Source organism: Dermacentor silvarum, chromosome 3 (assembly GCF_013339745.2).
Source record: "Dermacentor silvarum isolate Dsil-2018 chromosome 3, BIME_Dsil_1.4, whole genome shotgun sequence".
Lineage (NCBI taxonomy): Eukaryota > Metazoa > Arthropoda > Arachnida > Ixodida > Ixodidae > Dermacentor > Dermacentor silvarum.
This window is the reverse complement of record NC_051156.1, coordinates 224,906,119-224,924,329: the sequence shown is the minus strand read 5'-3', so window position 1 is coordinate 224,924,329 and position 18,211 is coordinate 224,906,119. Positions and strand designations below refer to the sequence as shown.

The 18,211-nt window shown below is 49.7% G+C and overlaps 1 protein-coding gene across 2 annotated transcripts in view; it reads left to right on the top strand.

Annotated features, from left to right (window-relative positions):
* LOC119446793 (coiled-coil domain-containing protein 50) overlaps positions 1–18,211 on the top strand; it is a 70,572-nt gene that overhangs the window by 16,332 nt on the left and 36,029 nt on the right. Inside the window, exon 2 of one of the 2 annotated variants that reach the window (XM_049664385.1) lies at positions 2,160–2,263. The exons of the other annotated variant lie outside the window; for it this stretch is intronic. Coding sequence (XP_049520342.1) covers positions 2,160–2,263 — 104 coding nt within the window. The remainder of the gene's footprint in view (positions 1–2,159; positions 2,264–18,211) is intronic. 2 annotated transcript variants of the gene reach the window in all.

Below are 18,211 nucleotides of genomic sequence, written 5' to 3'. Positions count from 1 at the left end.
TATTTCTTCGTTCAACGGGAATTGGGCACTGCAGCTGCCCCTGCGGGGTTTGGGGAATCCAGCTGCTCGTTGGCTGTGCATGTTGGTCGGCTGTCGGTCTATGACGCCGTGACGCGCCGCGTGTGAGGTGGTGTGCCGCTGTACGTGACCTGGCGACACTGCCGTATATATAAGTAGACAACTATGACGCTTAAGCTAACTCGGCCCTTACGGCCGAGATCGCTTTGGTGCGCTTGCTGGCAAATTCATTAAACTCGACATAGGTATTTTTCGCACACTGTACATGCTGGCTATTATTATTATTATTATTATTATTATTATTATTATTATTATTATTATTATTATTATTATTATTATTATTATTATTATTATTATTCCCTGCTCGATTTTATTCAATATTAATGTTGCCGCTGCCCGAGTTCCGATAACAAGAAATAATAATAAAAACGCTTAACCTTGCACTCGGCCGCACAACGCTTGAAACAGCGAAGCTGGGCGATCGTAGCCCAGCATTTTCCGGAAGTGCGCGCGAACTTTTCAGCTGATTACACATGATGATGATAATTTCATTTTCGCGCGTCTCGGACTTACGGCCGTCACTGCGCGTTGCATAGCGCAGCTTGCCGCACCGACACCGCGTTCCAGGAGACCCGCTCCGTGAATGCGTCTCTATCACTCTCCCGAGCATAGCGCGCAAAACCTCTTATTCACTTCGCAGAGCATTGGCACGAGCGCGTGCGAACGCGCCAGCTGTGGACGAAGACGCCGACGCTCGAACGCAATCATATGGTTCGCATGTTCTGCAAGCGTGGCTGTATAGCCTATAGTGATTACGACGCTCGCCTTGGGACCGTGAGTACGCGGGTTTGAATCCCACCTCGGGCAAGAAAGTTTATTTCTTTCTTCATTGCTGCTGCTGATAGTTTCTTGATACGAACCACAAATTACGGCTGGCTTAAACAGCTTCGCTGTTAATATAATGTCGCCCGCCCTGTGGTTTCCCCGGCTCTGCTCGAAAGTTTGGCTTCGCGTAATTGCAGCGTGCCCCAGATCGGAACTTACCATCTAGGAAATACGCCAAGCTATATACGGCTCAAGCGCGCGAACGATCAATCGTCGCCAGCAGGCTTTTCTGCTCTTTCGTTTTCCCGTGTTTTCTTCCCCTCTCGGTGGAAGCTCACCCGAACAGAGTCTCGTGGGTCGTACACCGCAGCACTTTCGGTTCGTTAGCGTTTATATGTGGCCAAGCATCAAAAACCGCGGCCCCGCTGCGCAAGTGCCCGAGCGAGCAGAAAGCGCCAGGAAGCCGCCTATTATATAGAAATCCGGTTTCTGTTGCGTCGTCGTCGGGCGAGTGAAAGTTGACCGGCGTCACGACGCGTAGCCTCCGAGATGGTCGCCGCTCGGACGTGTTTTGCGGATGGTACGCGTCTGGCTCCCTGGGGCGGAAGCACAACGGGGCCATTATATATTTCCCATATATACCCGCGTTCCAGATTCGCGGCCGGAATGTGTACTACGTGCGCGAGCGTCAGGAGCGGGGCTTTTTTTGTTTCTCTGCGCTTTCCAGTGGTGTGCGCGAGCAGTGCTCGATAACTGCTCCCGCGAGACACCCTTGGAGTAGTTCTGATAGCATCCTGAGTATTGACAAATTGTAGCGCGAAAAAATAACACGGAAGAAGCAAGAAAACAGACGAGCGCTAACTGCCAAGAAAATGTTTCTTTTCGGCGACCCCTGTTTATACTGAAAAGGCATCGTCATTACACAGGCGCAATTCACTTTCTTAGGAAGATTAGTTCCTTAACTGACAAGATGATGTACTAACACACCCAGAACCGAGTCGCCAAATCTTTTCTGTCTCTATTATTCCGCGTGTAAGCTTGTCGCCGCATCTGCTGACAAAGGTGCATGCACTGAGCAAAAGGGGGTTCACAGCCACAAGAACTGCGGTGAAATGCACGCCAACCTTCGAGTACGTCTTTCGTGACATTGTTCTTCTTGAAAAGCCGAAACAGCCACAATTCTAAAACTTTATACAACAACGCTTCTTCCCCTCACTGCCAGCATTGCCTTTTTATTCTTTTGCAACGATTCATCTACTGCTAAATTAACGGTTGCCTCAGAATGGCTATGCTCTGGATGCCTTCCTGAATTCTAGCTCCTTCGTGCATACGAGGAGTCACCGCGCGCGCGCGCTAATAAAGAGAAGACGAGCGATGTACCGAAGCATTGAATTCTCAACGGCCGCCTGCCAGGCAAAAGGTGAGCTCAGTTCGTCCGTTATTTTCGCCCACACTTCCTTGAAAACGTGTCCAGTTAGTCTGAACATACGTTTACCCGAAGAACATTTACTGTTCGTCTGTAGCTCAAGTATGGGGCTAAATTTAACGTCTGAGCCGAAGAAGCACGATGACCGCGTGAAACATTAGAAAGAGAGAGAGAGAGAAACGCCACTTGGTTCCGCTGCTGTTTTACCGACGTGACGAAACGGAAGTGTGAAAATACCTAATTCTCCGGGATGTATCTTTTAGTCCGGTGATAGTCACGAAGGATACAGGAGCGCATGTGTTCTCTGCTAAAGATGCTCGCGGCCACGCAGATTAATTTTAGCTTGCTTTCGTTCTTGAGGTGTTCTGCCTGAAATTACATCCCTGGATTCGGGTGCTGTATATAAAGCCGTTTTGTGTGGGTATTAGTTCTTATATCGAGAAAAGACTTTAAAAAAGACATACGTAATCGTAACCAACGTAAAATTGAGCGACTTTTATGAATAATAATGCGCAGGCTTTTTTCTCCCTCTGTTTACCTCGATGAATTGATTTTAGAAATGACATCCTGCAGCATCCACTGTGAAAGTACGGTACTGTCGGCGCGCAATGTTTGCGGGACGTGCGATCCGCGAAAATTGAATTTACGAATTAACATTTATAGACATCCGCGCATACACAGCGTGCGCAGCTAATTGTAGGGTTGGAGAGCGTACACATTAAATTGACTGAACTCTCCTGTTGTAGTTGGTGCTCGCGTACGGTAGACATAAAGGCGTAAACTCACACGTAGAGTGCTTGCGTTCTTTGATGTGATCGTCTCGAATTGCACTGTTTGGAGTGTACACATGACATTTCCTGTCTGTGCGGGGGACGCATATTTATTATTTTTATCACTGAACTTGCATACCTCTAGATACATCCTTTATGCCGATAGTTAATGTATCCAAAGAGTGTGCCACTGCTTGAATCGATTATCGTATAGTCTACGTAGTACTTGGCATTCGGGTATACTCCTTTTCCGTTCGACAGCGCAGCTTCTGTAGCAGTAGTTCTCGCTGGCAACACTGCGCTCTCTTATGACGTCGTCTCCATTGATGTTGGGCCATCCGTCCACTCACGCGTCCGAATGCGTATACATGCCAAAACAGTGCACACTGTGCCTATAGCCAGGTACAGTCAACCACAAAAGTTTGCGGACCACGCGAGCGCGTGGCCAAGAGCCTCTTCGCGACACTTCCGCTACGTCACCAGCGATCGACAGCAGCGCTACGTTGAAGACGCATCGCTCCTTAAATCTATGGCCTGTCTATTTTCGCACTGTGCGCAAATATTTTCTACCTATCTCTTTCAACGTGACGCGCTCTTTGTTAGCCAGGGCTACTTGCTTATATTTGGAGAGCAGAATATCAGTACAAGTAATCAGACAGCGTATTCTTCGGCTGTTATCAGTTCTATTTTCGCGTAGCCACGCTGTTTTTTTTTTTTTTTTTTTTTTTCGTGAGTGCGTGAGTGAGCGGTGAGGCAGCCATGGGACACAGATGCTTAGTCAGTAGGCAGAATTTTTCCGTTTCTCCCCCATCGCTAAGTGACAGTAGCGGCCGGGATTTGATCGCCTGCGCCCAGGTTTTGCTGCGCAAAGCCCGAACCACCGCGCTGCTATAGTGGTTACATTTAGAAAAATAAGAAATAATCGGGTGCGATGACTCTTTTTATAACCCTTTGCGACACGGCGTCCTCGTTTGGGGACTCGAACTTCGGAGGCGCGTCCCACGCCACGTGTTTCTTCAAATGACCTAAAACTCAGTGTGCACATTCGTGTCCGCTTCCTGATGGGACAACTAGCGGTCAGTTAACTTCATTGTCCTGCGTATTGCTGCAGATGATCACTTTGCTGGAGACACTACCATGTTAGACAATCGTTCGACGTGCCGCGTTCCAAGACCAACGTCAAGAGTATTTTTTTTCTCCGGTCGACACGAGAACAACCGAAAAAGCAAGTGTGCATGCGTTTCGGGCCTAATAGTTGATTCTTTTTATGCAAGCATTGAAGCTGACGGATTTCAGAATTAGATAATGAGTTATACGCTAATTAATTTTTTTTTTACTGAAACTCGCACAAAACAGCACATTGCTTCGTCTTCTTTCTTGGAATGTAATAGTGAGCGTCTTGAAATGATGCCATGCGCATTTGACGCATTTGCAGACAGTGCATCATAATTCGTGTCTGAAGGGGATGAATTTATTCACAAGACATTTACAGAAGTGTCATGTAACATAGGTCTCTCAATGATCTAGTAGGAAGTGAAATGTCCGCCGTTTTCTAGCACCTTATTGATGCGTGTGGGCATCGACTCGTACAAAGATTCAGTAATCTCCGGTCGACCGCGCAGGCTTTCCCATTCTTGTGCGATCGCTTGCCACAGCGTATCGGCCGTGCGGCCGCGGTTGGCTCGTGTGGACAGCCGTTTCTTCAACATGCCCCAGACATTTTCTATATGATTCAAGTCGGCGCCACATGGAGGCCACTCAAGCTGGCAAACAGCATGTTCTTCTAGCAATGACTGGACGATACGTGCTTTATGGATCGGGCTGCGGTCGTGTTGAAAAAAATAGCAGCCGTCGCTGAAGGGACCGTCCAGCGCATACGGAACGAGGTGTCTAGTGATGACGTCGCAGTACCGTGACGCAGTGAAGGGCCCTTCCAGACGCACAAGGGGACCAAGGCCATCTTTGCTGATTGCTCCCCACACGCTCACGGAACACCGTCCACTGGATAGAACACTCTGTGTGTAATTAGGCAGATATCTGCAAGAAATAGCATACAATTGGGTTCCAGCGGCGCGTCTAAAAGTGTTGTGATTCCTCTTGCGTATGAACTTTATAATGCTGTTATAGAGTTGGAATAGAAAACGTGCAAACATCATTAGATAGTACTGAAAGACCCACTGGCAGCTTTTAATTAGCTTCAGAGTAAGTAGTACTATGAAACAATCGTTAATGTTTTCAACATAATACCACTACAGAAAAATCTCGTAATGATCCAAAAGCTCATTTTACGTGAAACATGTTGTGATGCAGAATTAGCTTCGTGAATTAACTGCCAATACACTGTAAACACACCTGCAGTTTAGTGGACGCCAAACCCGCTTCCGTTGGTCCCAGCGCGTGGAAAAAGTTGACTCGTCGCTAAAGATGACATCGCCCCATTTCTCTGTTGTCCAATCTTTCATTGCTGTAGCGAACATGAGTCGTTCTTGTAGCTGGCTGTCTGAGAGGCAGGGCTTCTGTGCTGCTACGAAAGACTGCAGGCCAAGCTCACTCAGCCTTCTTCTTACAGTCTCAGACGATACCGTGAGCGAGAGCGCTTCTCGGATATCCTCTGCACTTTGAAAAGGATCAGCCACGATGGCGGCCGTAATCAGGCGGTCCTCTTCCTCAGTCGTGGCCCTTGGACGCCCACTGCGCTCCATATCTGTGAATATGTCATCGTCGCGGAAAGCTTGAATAATCCTATTCACGGCAGTCCGGCTCCTGTTGGTTCGGCGGCAGATTTCGCGCTGAGGTATTCCCTCTATAAATAAACGCACAATGTGCCTTCTTTCGTCAAGTGGAACACGCAGCGGCATCTTTCCAAATAGGCAATCACCACGTGGCCTGAAGCAAGTCTACTACGTTTTCAGCGACTGATGCGAAGATGCGCCTATGTGTGAAAGAAAATTTTCTATGCATCCGCTTTTTCTTTATTTTTGATGACAGTGAAACACCTCCCTACCCTTTCTCTCAAGACGCAAAAGCAGCAACACTCATTGGACCAAGATGCTGCCAACCAAAGTGCGCCAGTAAACGTCGCGTAAAAAAATCGTCGCAGCGCTTCGTGAAACTTATCTACCCACTGGCACACCAGTCGACAAAGGTTGCAGTGATTGCTCCGATACTGCTATCAAGCCAGATATGTGGCGGTCTTATCGCAGACAGCGCTCTGCGTCAACACAACGAACTAACAATGTCATGCACGGGAATAAAAAATTAACAGGCAGGCGAGTACCAAGAGGGCTCATATCCGGGAGAGCGCCCCTGTCGCCGCTAGGTGGCGTACCGCTAGGTGGCGCGGATAGGCAGTCTGGCACGCGCTCGCGTGGTCCGCAAACTTTTGTGGTTGACTGTACATATGATGCGTGTCTGCATATATTCAGGAATGCATTTGACTTGTTATTTCTTGAGCCTCTCACGCGCAAATCTGCTCTGACGCATGCTGTGTACCTGCAGTCAGTATCCGGCGCCGTTCTTTTGTGTACTATACTCTCTATTTTAATTTCTTGTTGCGGCGTGTCTTTTGTCTGCGCAACGCTTCAAAAGGGAGAAAAAAAGATAACGGGCTATTCGGAGCCACTATGACTGCTCGTTAGTGGTTCGTTCGGGCGACCTCCGCGTTGTTACCAGTGGCTCCGAAGTGGCGAGGGCCTCTTTGAGCGAACGCTGCCATAATGGACTGCAGTACTTTTGAAGACAAGAACAAGCAGATGATATATAGGGGACTTTACTGTGTTGTCTATGTTTAGTGAAATAGAGGCGACACGCCATCCATCGGTTGTCGCCGCGTACCCACGACTGCCTCGTGCCGTGGAGTTTCGTACGATTACTAGAGGGCGCTAGCGTCAACGGCAGCTGCAAGCAGGGCAGTTCAGCCACCGTGGGAATGACGTATAGATATAGTACACTTCGTCCTTCCTGCTTTTAACGACTTCGTGACTCTGCGAACTGATCAATTTCAAGAAAGTACTGCGTTATTAAATGATTGAGTAAACATTGTTAAAATTGTCCGACGGCAGGATTCGAACACAGAACCTCTAGCACAGAAGCCAGATATTGAAACCATTGCGCCACGGACGCATGGAAAAGCAGAACCACTGAAATTAGCAGTGATTCTGAATGCCTTCCGCATTTAAAAAGGAAGTGTGGATTGCTTTGAAATTTAGACCAATTGAGGCCCAGATAAAGCGTGATAAGCGAAGCCACTGGAACGTCTCAAGCACGGAGATGGGACATACTCGTGTGTTTATACTAACCATCATTCCCATGGTGGCTAAAGGATGGCAGCGCCAGAGTTCGATTACTGTTGGATGTCGTCGTGGGTCCTAGCTGCTTTCACGTGGCCACCTTCCGCGTCATGACACGTGCACCTCCTGGGACACGAAGCCCGAACCCATTCTGACGTAAACACTCGCAAAAAAAAAAAAAAAAAGGCATCGAGGCATGCATATATGCCGCCATGTATACGCGGCATGCAGATCGTGGATTCGAGCTCCGCCGACGGCACTCATTCCTGCCTGCGCCTTTCACATTTCGATGTCATATAGCCGATATGGAAAGAACTGGACACCACAGTTAGTCACACCTCCTTGGGATTAAAATGCGTAATTTTATTGTACTCAATAGAAGCCATGCCTTGCGTGGATTTCAGTGGCCGCTTGCAAGCAGAGAGGGGTGCTATTCCGCGCGTTGTCAAATGTGGTCGAATTAGTCATCTTATCAGCTCTGATTAACCCGAAGGGCTGCCACGGCGTCTTCTCTGATTGGCTCAAAAGCCTGAAATATGGCTGATATTTGACAGTGTAAACAATAGTACGCCGTGGTTTCGGTCGACGACTGCCTGCCATACTGTCACTTCGCCATGACGTTGCACCAAGCGCGATGCGTCGCCCTATATATGGCGTCTGGAATTCATTTGACGCATCGACGCTTCCGTTGCCCATCCATTCATTCATTGCGGTGGACAACGTGACGCCGTCAGGAAGTTGCCCCGCGCTTTCGAGTTTCCCTCGCCGCGTCTCGCATTTGCTGCAGTTTAGCAGAGCGCTGGATATATCAACGGAAACGATTGCGACCGCCACTTTTGCTTCTGACGCAAGTTCATGAATCAAGCGAAATCGGCAATGCGATGTCGCTAATAAAGTCACTGTGATCTAAAAAACAGCGTTGTCATTCTCTGCTGTTCCAAGTTTGCTGCTGCTCGTGTGCTGCGTCTAAAAGTATAACATCGTGAATAAAGCTTGTATGTGTAAGTATACATACTCCACTGCAGGGTTGCACTCGAGGCAAACTATAAAATAAGTAAGCAAACAAAAATGCGTGCTGTATTCCGTCTTCTTTATCCTCTGTGGGATTCTCACGAATTTTAGAGTTCACAGGTGGCAGTTGTGCTGATTAGAATGACCAGGACCAGAGGGAGCACTAATGATGCTCTTTCTTTCTGAGAATTTTCAGTGCATATGAAATGCTTGATTCTTGGTCCCAGACAAAGTGTTTTTTTTATTTATTGTTTTTTTTTTTTTTTGCTAAGATATATTTATGTGTGAGAAAGTCCTAAATGCGGCAAGGACTCATGCGGGTAGGCAAGGAACACGCCGACGAAGCACATCCGTTTACGTTCCGTCGTTTTTCGATATTTTCGTGTTCCTTCCGAATGTCCTACATGGCTATCAACTTTAGGAACGCACTTAGCTCCCTTATACTATACATGCCTTCGAGTGGCGTCAGAAACGATCGGACGCGTCTGAGAGGTGGCTGCTCCGTCAGTTGGAACTTGCTGGAAACCTGCTGAACGCGGCTATTGGTATACGACAATGTCATAATGGAAAATTCTACAGTAGTCTTGTTGTTTGAGCATACTTAAGTTAGTGCACAAGAACCACGACAGGACCAGAATGAAGCAGTTAGGTACACAAACACGCAAGCTATTGCGCTTGGTGTCATCCGTTTATTTACTTCCTTTTAATCTGGTGCTTCCGTTGCGGAATCGTACCTCGCCCATGCGTGGCGTGCGTGTCGCGAGGCCCCGGCGTGGATGGCGGTATAAAGCATGGTCTGTCGGGTTCGCCGTCGTTTTCACGACACAGAACCGGCTGCCGTCGCTTATCGAGGTGCTCGCCCTCCCCCACCTCGTATACGTCTCGGCCCGAGGAAGGTCGCCTGTTTCGAAATCGAACACAGAGCGAGCGAGCGATGGGCCGCGATTTTCCCACAACCGATGGCGGAGGGAGAGGCTTTTTCCTCCTCTTATTTCTATCGGTGTCGCTAATGGCCTTCGGAGGTCGACCACCGGAGCACGGAAGCTGCTAACTGCTTCACTAAAGCCGGGCCGCGTCCGCCAATTAGGAACCGAATGCGTAAAGCTTCTCGCGCGTATATATGTGCCTCGACCAGCTGGTGTTGGAAGCTAGAGCCCAAACAAACGTCCTTGAAGAGTTAACCAACGGCACTAGTCATATGCAGCCTGCAGACGGTGGATGGGAGGGAGGGGGTTTACCGTTCCTACACGATGCAAGACCAGCCTCGTATAGGCTCTGCCTCTGTTTGTCTGAGGACATGTGGCTTTGCACCATGCTGCACTGTTCCAGCAAGTATACAAACAAAGGGCCCTGGTGCGAGCGGATCTGTACGTGTCATTGGTGGGGACGCATTCACTCGTCGGTGCATGCGAGTGCAGTGAGCTACTGGATGGGTGTGAGTGTATAGAGGATCCACATGACGGACCTAATCATCGATTCAGTCTGCGTTAAGACAGTTTGCTATTGGGCTAGTTGGTACATGGTACTTAGCTGACAAGGGTAGAGACTTGGGCGTGCTGGTAATTGATCGTTACACAAGCACAGCGCAAAAGGCGGGGACAAGATAGAGAACACATGGACGCACTCTGTGTGTGTGCGCGCGCGCTTATACAGAAAAAGCGCAATTAAAGAACGGAACAAGAAAGAAAAAAATTCACCAGCGCGGCAGACTATCCATAAGGATGGTTCGGACCAGCGATTCGGCCCGTTGTGCGAGTGTGCGCTGCCGCGGTTATGGACATTATGAACGTCATAATCGGCACACCATGCCCTCAATGCACTCGTTCATTCTAGATCAGTGCACGTGCTTCGCTAATTTTCCCGAGGCATTCACAAAGGCGGCACCTTTACGAGGTCAGCCTCCAAACAAGCTCGTGTATTTCGCTTAACATGAAGTCGACATTTGCACGCTCCGAGAAACACACAACAGACGCTGGCGAAACGAGCGACCACATTGCGCACTGAGTAGATAGAAAGTATAGAACTGCCCGTCTATACTGCCGACCGGACGCTTCCGTGCTGACGCCTCAACTGAGGCGGACGGGTGCACAGCTGTAGCGGGCAGGCAAGACCATGGGTCCCGTCTCGATCGGTGCCTCGTATTTTCCTCGCCGTGGAAACGACGTGACCTTTTCCGAGACGCCCCGGGCGACGCAGTCTGGTCGAAGGCAGATATAACTTCCGTTATGCGGTGGCCCTTTCCGCATCGTACTTTCGGTCGAGTGTCCCTCTCTGCTTCCATTCTCGACGAACGCGGTCTGCCCCTTCCGCTAGGTGGTACCGCACTTTCGCGATTCTAAGCCTCGCACTGTATACTTCGCTGCCGCCTCCTCTCGCTAGTTGCTTGCTGGGCGAGTTGCCACATAGCATAATAGTTATGTAGAGCCTGTGAAAAGACGCATTAAGAACCAGAAGTATAGTTGCACGTGGGACACATGCAGCGTGTGTTCCGCGCAATATTTGTGTTTCATCGTCTCGCTGGTTCCGCACACTTGTAATTTTGTTTACATAATATATAATTTCGTCTTTGACAGATTGTGGAACCCTGCAAAGTCACAGCTTGACAGTGCCGTGCGGATACGAAGAATCGCCTGAAATATTCATAGTGGTTCACTGTACTTCCGGTGGGGTTGTCACTGTTGACAGCGGAAACTATATAACAGTGACTATATCGTGACTGCGAAGGTCCTGCGTTTGCACTGTGAACGACAGAACTGGCAGCTGTGCTTATTCGAGTCTCGTATCCGCGAGACCGCTGCGAGAAAGCTGCGAGACCTTTGAGAGAGAACTCGGGATCAGCCCTCAATCCGCACAGGTCGCACGAAAGTGCCTTTCCATTTTTTTCTTCTTTTTTTATCCTGCACTCACGCAGGGACTCGACTCTCTTTCATCATTGCGTATACGGAATTTTCGTAGTAATGACCGGTAACTGCGCGTGTGAAGTTTTTGGGTGCAGAGTGTCTATATAGGGGGAGGGGGGGTTCTCTGCGGGTGCTGTCGCTTCAGAGCTTGCCACCGCGCTTGGCGCACTCGACCGCCGTCCCGTCACGGAACCGGACATTTTAGGGGTGTTCGAATATTCGAAACTTTCGAATAACGAATCGAATAGTCACTTTTCGCAAATACGAAAAGCTTTCGAACAGTTTTTCAATACTTCACATTGCCAGCAGTGTACGATCAGTCGTGAAACAAGCAAGAATGAAGAAAATGTTATCCCTGCCGCAGTGAACATAAAAGAACGGGAGGTTACGTGAGCATGCTGCGTCGCTTCAGACTCTTCCAGCTAAACCACAATCATTCGCGCTTAAATTTTGCTCAGAAATCACAGACAGCGATGATTATTGTTTGGTATTATAAATGCTGCGACAGTGTTTTCGCTTGGGATTAGCTCTGAATACGCTCCATTGCAACAATATTTGAATATAATAGCGGCACTGTTGCAGCGATGCTTCTGACTAGAGATTAAGTGCTTTATTTCGCTCTGCAGTAAAGGCGCATTTCCGTTCTAGTCTCGAAGGTGCATACAGAGATGCTAACGGGCTGCTAGGACGGCCTTTTACAACTTCGCCCTCAAAATTCACCGCCACGTATGCTTTGAAGAAAGCTGAGGAGGAAGATGGCGGTGCATGCCATGGCTATACGGGCGGATCTGTAGACTTGCATGCAGAGGCATGCTCGTAATTGCTCCGCCCGAGCGTCTCTTTTTTAACCTGCTGGGATAAACATGCATACGGTTATGCAGTTCACCGCAACATGCAGAGGTAGAACGTTAACACTCGAGTAAGTTCACTCCGTATCTAATAGGGCTATCTACTGCGTGAAACGATTGTTGACCCGATTGTTTGTCTGTAATCTGCTCTATTCCAGCTTTTGATAAAGCCTACTTCTTAATGTGCAGTGTAATGACAGAAACTTGTTAACGTAGCGAATACTGGGATGTCAGTATCGTTATATATTAATGGAGAAAATTGTGTTAATTATTCGAAAACGATTCGAAAAGTATCCTCGATTCGCTTATGGCACCATTCGATTCGGTTTCGAAAATTACTCTTCGCACGCCCCGGCGAAAATTCTGTCCTAGTCCCAACCAACGCCGGCCCGAGTGGTTTTAAACTCGCACGCTGTGTTTTTGTTTTGACGAAGCACCGGAATTGTACGTCAGGCTGTTGTTGTCAGGCGCCTCACCGTATGTGCGCTGACAGTTACTTTTCGTTTATTCTCATGTCTACAGGGTGGCCAACCGGACGTTTATTCCGGTTAATGTGCACTCTATTCTATCTGTCTCTTGTGCTTGTGTTGCAGTGGCTCTGTATTTGCGTGCAGGTTATTCATCCACCAACCCCGTTGCCCATTAAGAAAGGGCATGCTTTGCGGCAAGTTGGCGCAGTCACGTTCGCGCCGTGTTGCTTTCTGCGTGTGTGTTTTACCATTCGCGCCGTGAGTTGACAATGCAGCTGTGAGCTCAGAGCCTTCACGCGTGCATTCCATGCAGCGGAGTGGAGTTCATGCGCTGCCGAAGGGGTCTGTGGACAAAGGCGTACGGGAAGTGGGTGGCCTCGTTCTTGTCTTTATATTTCTAAATTTCGTCAATTTCTACAGTCTGGCCTCGGCGAGCGATGCTGTATGAAATGACAGATTTTATGGCGAGCGGGTCAAAAGTGCGGAAAGGGAGAAAGGACGCCTTCCCCATGCCGCATAAGTTTAACGGGGTAGTGTAATTAAAGAGTTGCGCTGACGTCACTATTTTCGGAAAGGTATGGCGAGGGAAATAGAGAGTCGTCAAGATTTAAAGCAATGACGCCATAGCGAACCCCATAGCGGCGGATTGTGTAAACTGCCACAAAAAAGGCATTCAATAAACTCCCCGCGCACCGCAAGGACCGAGAGAACGGTCAGCACCTTTTGTCAGGAGAATTCCGGGCGTGAGCGTACATGTCGTGCTGGCTGGCAAGGCACAAACAAGACAGAAGGTTCGTGCACATATATGTTGACACGCTCGGTGTGCGCGGCGCATCCGGAATCCAGGGTTGGTTGGACCCGAGTGAAAGCGGGCATGCCCTCCCTTCCGTGTGCTCAGCAGCGATCGACCCAGTTGGCGGCGCGCCTTTCGATCGCGCAGCAGCGGGTGAGGGCGACGTCTGCCATTCAGGGCCGCTTTTTGTGCCGGGCCTTTAAAACGCGAGCACGCGCACGGGACGCACGGATAAGTGCCGCTGCGCCTGACGGGGGCGCGCAGCGCGGCCTTCCTTGGCCGCCCCGGCGATGCTAATCGGTATGCCGCTCTCGTCCATTGCGGGCCACTGGAGCGCCTGCCTTGGAGTGTCCGTGTGGGCGCCGTGTTTGTTCGCGAGGCATGTGCCGTCGAGGTATTCTGAAATCTCCCCTGCGCGGCATTGTTGCTTGCTCCTTGCATACCACTGGTTGGTGTAAAGAACAGCGGATTCCCTGTAGGGAAGCTTAACCTAAAAGGTCGCCGGAGGGCGAACACATGGCTCGCGACGAGGCAAATCAAAGCGATTAAAGGCAGGCGAAAGCGCCCTTTTTGACATATTTGCGCGCCGTTTGTAGCGCAAAATTTGCGGCTCTAAATTTTCTAAGGATGTCGCTTATGTGTCCTTGCGAGCGAGGGGAAATTCATGACGAGCATATCTGATTGACCCGTAACGCCCCGAAGCAGCACCGGGGCTACGAGAGACACCGTGGTGTAGGAGAGGCTCGGGATTGATTTTGACCACCTGCAGTTCTGTAGCGTGCACATAAATTCACGAGTGTTGTTGGATTTCGGCCCCATCGAAGTGTGCATGCCGCGGCCTGGATTCGAACCCACGACCTCGTGCTCGGCAGCAGAATGCCTTAGCCCTTGCGGCGGGTGTGATGAGGATCTTTAGCAGCTGTTACCTACATTCATGGACGAATCTTCACAATCTGGAAACTACTTCGGTTGTACTGTCTATATATGTGCAATGCAATGGCTTGTGCTTAAAGATGTCATAAGTCTTGCCTATAACCTTTTGATGTTGGCGGTCCTTACCACAACTGACACGTGGTAGCCGAGCGTGGGCATAAAGTTTCCTACAGTAATTGTATGAAACTCGGAGCGTGGGCGCTGCTTTGGGTCCTTGGCGTTTGCGACAAACGCCAGTAACGTAATAGCGCTGAGCTGAAAGCACCTCCGTGGTGCTTCGAGATCACAAAGAACTGAACGTGGAGAGTCACATTTAATAATTACAGCGAAAGCTGTATATGGCTAGGCGAAACGAAAAACCGTTCGTCCCACGTTTCGCTAAACGTCTCCGGCCATTGGCTGCGCCGTCAGTTACGTCGCTCTCTACGTCGCACCCAAGCGCGCACGCCATTGGCAGCGCCGTTAGTGACGTCGTTCTCTGCGTCGTACCTGCTCTGCCCCCAACGCTGCCTTCTCGGCTCGCCGTTGTCGCATGCGTTCGTCGAGTTAGCTCGGTGTCGTGGTTAGCAGCATTCGCCCGCCATTGGCGCTTGCGTTCCACTAGAAACACAAACATGTAACCAATAATTGAGAAACGCTTCAATGCAGCGTCGGGATTAACCCACTGCTAAACACCGGGGCCGCACGTTTCAGCTTCGCTGGTTCTGTACGGAGTGCTTGGGCGGTGGGTTTTTTTGCACTGTAGCTGGTGTTGTAAAGACGCCGTTGGCCTATAGGGCTCACCCTCTCACCAGTTGAGGTGACAGACAGGACGAACATTATCGACGATTCGGTTTGTCGTATGATTTTGCCAGTGTATATTTTGAATGCCATATAGCACATATCTTTGGCTACCTCTGGGTAAAATTTCGCCGTCCCTAGTGAACACTGGCGTTCCTGCTGTGCAGCATGCAGTCATCGGAGTGTGGTGGACAGTAAACTTCAAGCTTCGGTGGTGTGGTCTAATCAAGGGGCTTTAGTGTGGTCTCGTCTCGCGCGCCATCGAGGTGCGACGCCGCCCCTCGTGGCGCCATTGTAAACGCCAGTGTTCCGAGACCTCTTCAGCGCAACGATATAACCTTCCTATCGTTTCGCGCTTCGAGCGAAACTGGCAATTTTCTTTTTTACAAACATGTGGCACGAAGTACACTTGTGACCATCATTTTACCCGCATGCAAGGTGTGAGGACGTTGGGGGACATTTATACGTGGCACGACAATCAATGGTACAATCGCAAACGAAACTTAGGAGACCGCGATAAAGATAGAAAGGCTGAAGCGAAGTCTTGCGATGGCCTGTTCGACGAATGCAGTACACGTGCTAATTGTGCGACTGCGTGCCAGAAGTGCAGTGCTTGCTTAACTTCTCGTGGTGGCACATCGCCACACTGTTTTGAGACATATATATCTGGTGCCTGCCTAGGAATTCGTACTATGTAGGCATAAATTCCGCACTGACAGGCTTCAGTTCCAATGTTGCAACAAGTGTGCTATTCTGCTTAATTACTTTTTTGACGATAGATATTGTTCCTAAACAACTAATTTGTGCGCCTCAGATGAGCAAACAGAAAGTTACTCACATGCATCAAAATTAAATTTCTTGCACAAGAAACCGAATCGAAAGGAGCAATACATAGGCGTTTAATGAATGCTGATCCAATATTGCAGTATGAGCGGAAGAAAAATGTCCACTATACATATTCGCAACTTAGTAAAGTCCCTTGTTTTAACTCAGCGAGAGTTTCATCTCGATGTTGGTGTCCGACAGAGGAACCCTTTTCTTCGTCAGCACTTCGATGGCAATTTCGAAGAGCCGTCCCACCGAAGCGCTTGAGCGTACTGCTGTGCTGTACTTGAGGAAAAGTTGGTTCAGTCCCTCGAAGTTCTTCATCTGTGACAGCGGGTAGTCAACTGGTACCAGCAGGTACCGCGACAGTTCATCCTGTTCCTCGGCTGGAAGGGTTTGGTGCCCGAACGGAGAAGAAATCTTCGGGCGCGGACTAGGTGAAAACATCTGCGCTGGCTGGTTTGGTCGCCACAGCCAACTCTGTCTGTTTATGGTCTACAAGGGGGAGCGTCACGTGACAATCTTGAAGCCTAGTCATAAAAAAGTATAGCGGAGAACTCACGAAAAAAATGCACCATAGTCATGTGACAGGCAAGCGGTAGTTCTTTGCGCCTCACGCGGTCGCCCATCCGCCCTGCACGATGTGCTGCGTACTTGTGTGCGTCTGTTCAATGCCGTGGAACGTTTACAGAAGGAACGCCGTTCCCTTTGCCGTTCCTTCGTAAACGTAACGAGTTACCGCTACAGTTCCACCTCCCCTTAATGGAACGGTGGCGTTCCTCCCTAAAGGAATTAGTTCCAGGAACGCCGTTCCGTACAACACTGCATACACCACCCTGAAGGATTGCGCAATGGCCTGCGCGCACGGAGCTGCGGCCACCGCCCCCCGCGTCTGTTGATAGCCACGTGCACTCTCCAGCAGGCACTTGCGAGAACGGTGCTTCGCTTTTCCCTCGCTGCGCGCCCGGCCGCGCCTTTGTTTGGCGCCCTCCCTTCCTCCTCCTGGCCATTTTGGGTTCTCGTGTTCGTCGGCCTTGTCTAATGGTCTCGTTATCCACTTCTGTTGAGCTCGGCCGTCTAGAGAGCGGCTTCTTGCTGCGCTATTTTGGGGTTCGAAGCTCTTTGCTAGATCATTGAGTGATGCAGCTAGGCTCGAGCGGCGTGCAATTTAGAGAAGTTTCATTAGGTTCAATTCAGTTTAACTATCTATCCCGTTTTCTGTTTTATCTGACATGTCGTTTTTTTTTCTTTTTTTCATAAGATGACAGCTAGGATACTCTCATCTTTAATAAAAGGGCCAATTCACCGGACTCAATTGGCTGATTTCACAAACAGCCTCGTTTTAGTCCACAGCGATCTACGCTTGCAGCCTACACGTGTAACCCAAAGCTTGACGTGCTGGTGTGCACGTGCCTTTGGTCGCTTTCAACTCGACCTCCGCTTTGAATGCGCGATTACTCCGCTAGTGCCATCAACAGGTGCAGCTGCAGCTGAGCATTCGCTTTGAAACGGGATGGTGGCACAGCCCAGCTGTTCCCATGGGGCCATGTCGAGTAATAAGAGTAGCCCTGCCCGACTGACCACTTCCGAGTGTACCTCTCCGTTTGTGGTCGAAATGCGCGCGTGAGCGAACCCGACAGGAATGCCGTCCTCCGGAGCTGCTGTGTCCGAGCGGCAGCCGGGTGCGCGCGGAACGGCACGCTGCGTCAGCGGCCTCTGCGGTTGCGCTCGGCGTGCGCTCGCAGCCCCGCCGGGATGCGCGATCGCGTGCTGCGCGTTCCCCCTTTCTCTCTCTCTCTCTCTCTCTCTCTCTCTCTTTTTTTTTTTTTTTTTTTTTTTTTTTTTTTTTTTTTTTGCCGGCGTCCACCCGACCGAGCGAAGCGGTCGCTGACTGGGCACGCCAGCTCGTCTACATGCGAGAACGGTCGATGGCCATTTCTCGCACTTCCATGAACCGATTCTGCAGTGAATTGCGTTTCAAAAAACAAGATTTTGCGCGCTATACTGCTGTTTCGTTGTCGCTCGAGTTCGCCAACAAGATGTATTTAAATGCCAAGCATTTATTTTGCGCATTCCTGAATCTACCCGCCGTGGTTGCTCAGTGGCTATGGTGTTGGGCTGCTGAGCACGAGGTCGCGGGATCGAATCCCGGCCACGGCGGCCGCATTTTGATGGGGGCGAAATGCGAAAACACCCGTGTACTTAGATTTAGGTGCACGTTAAAGAACCCCAGGTGGTCTAAATTTCCGGAATCCCCCACTACTGCGTGCCTCATAATCAGAACTGGTTTTGGCACGTAAAACCCCATAATTTAATTTTTTTT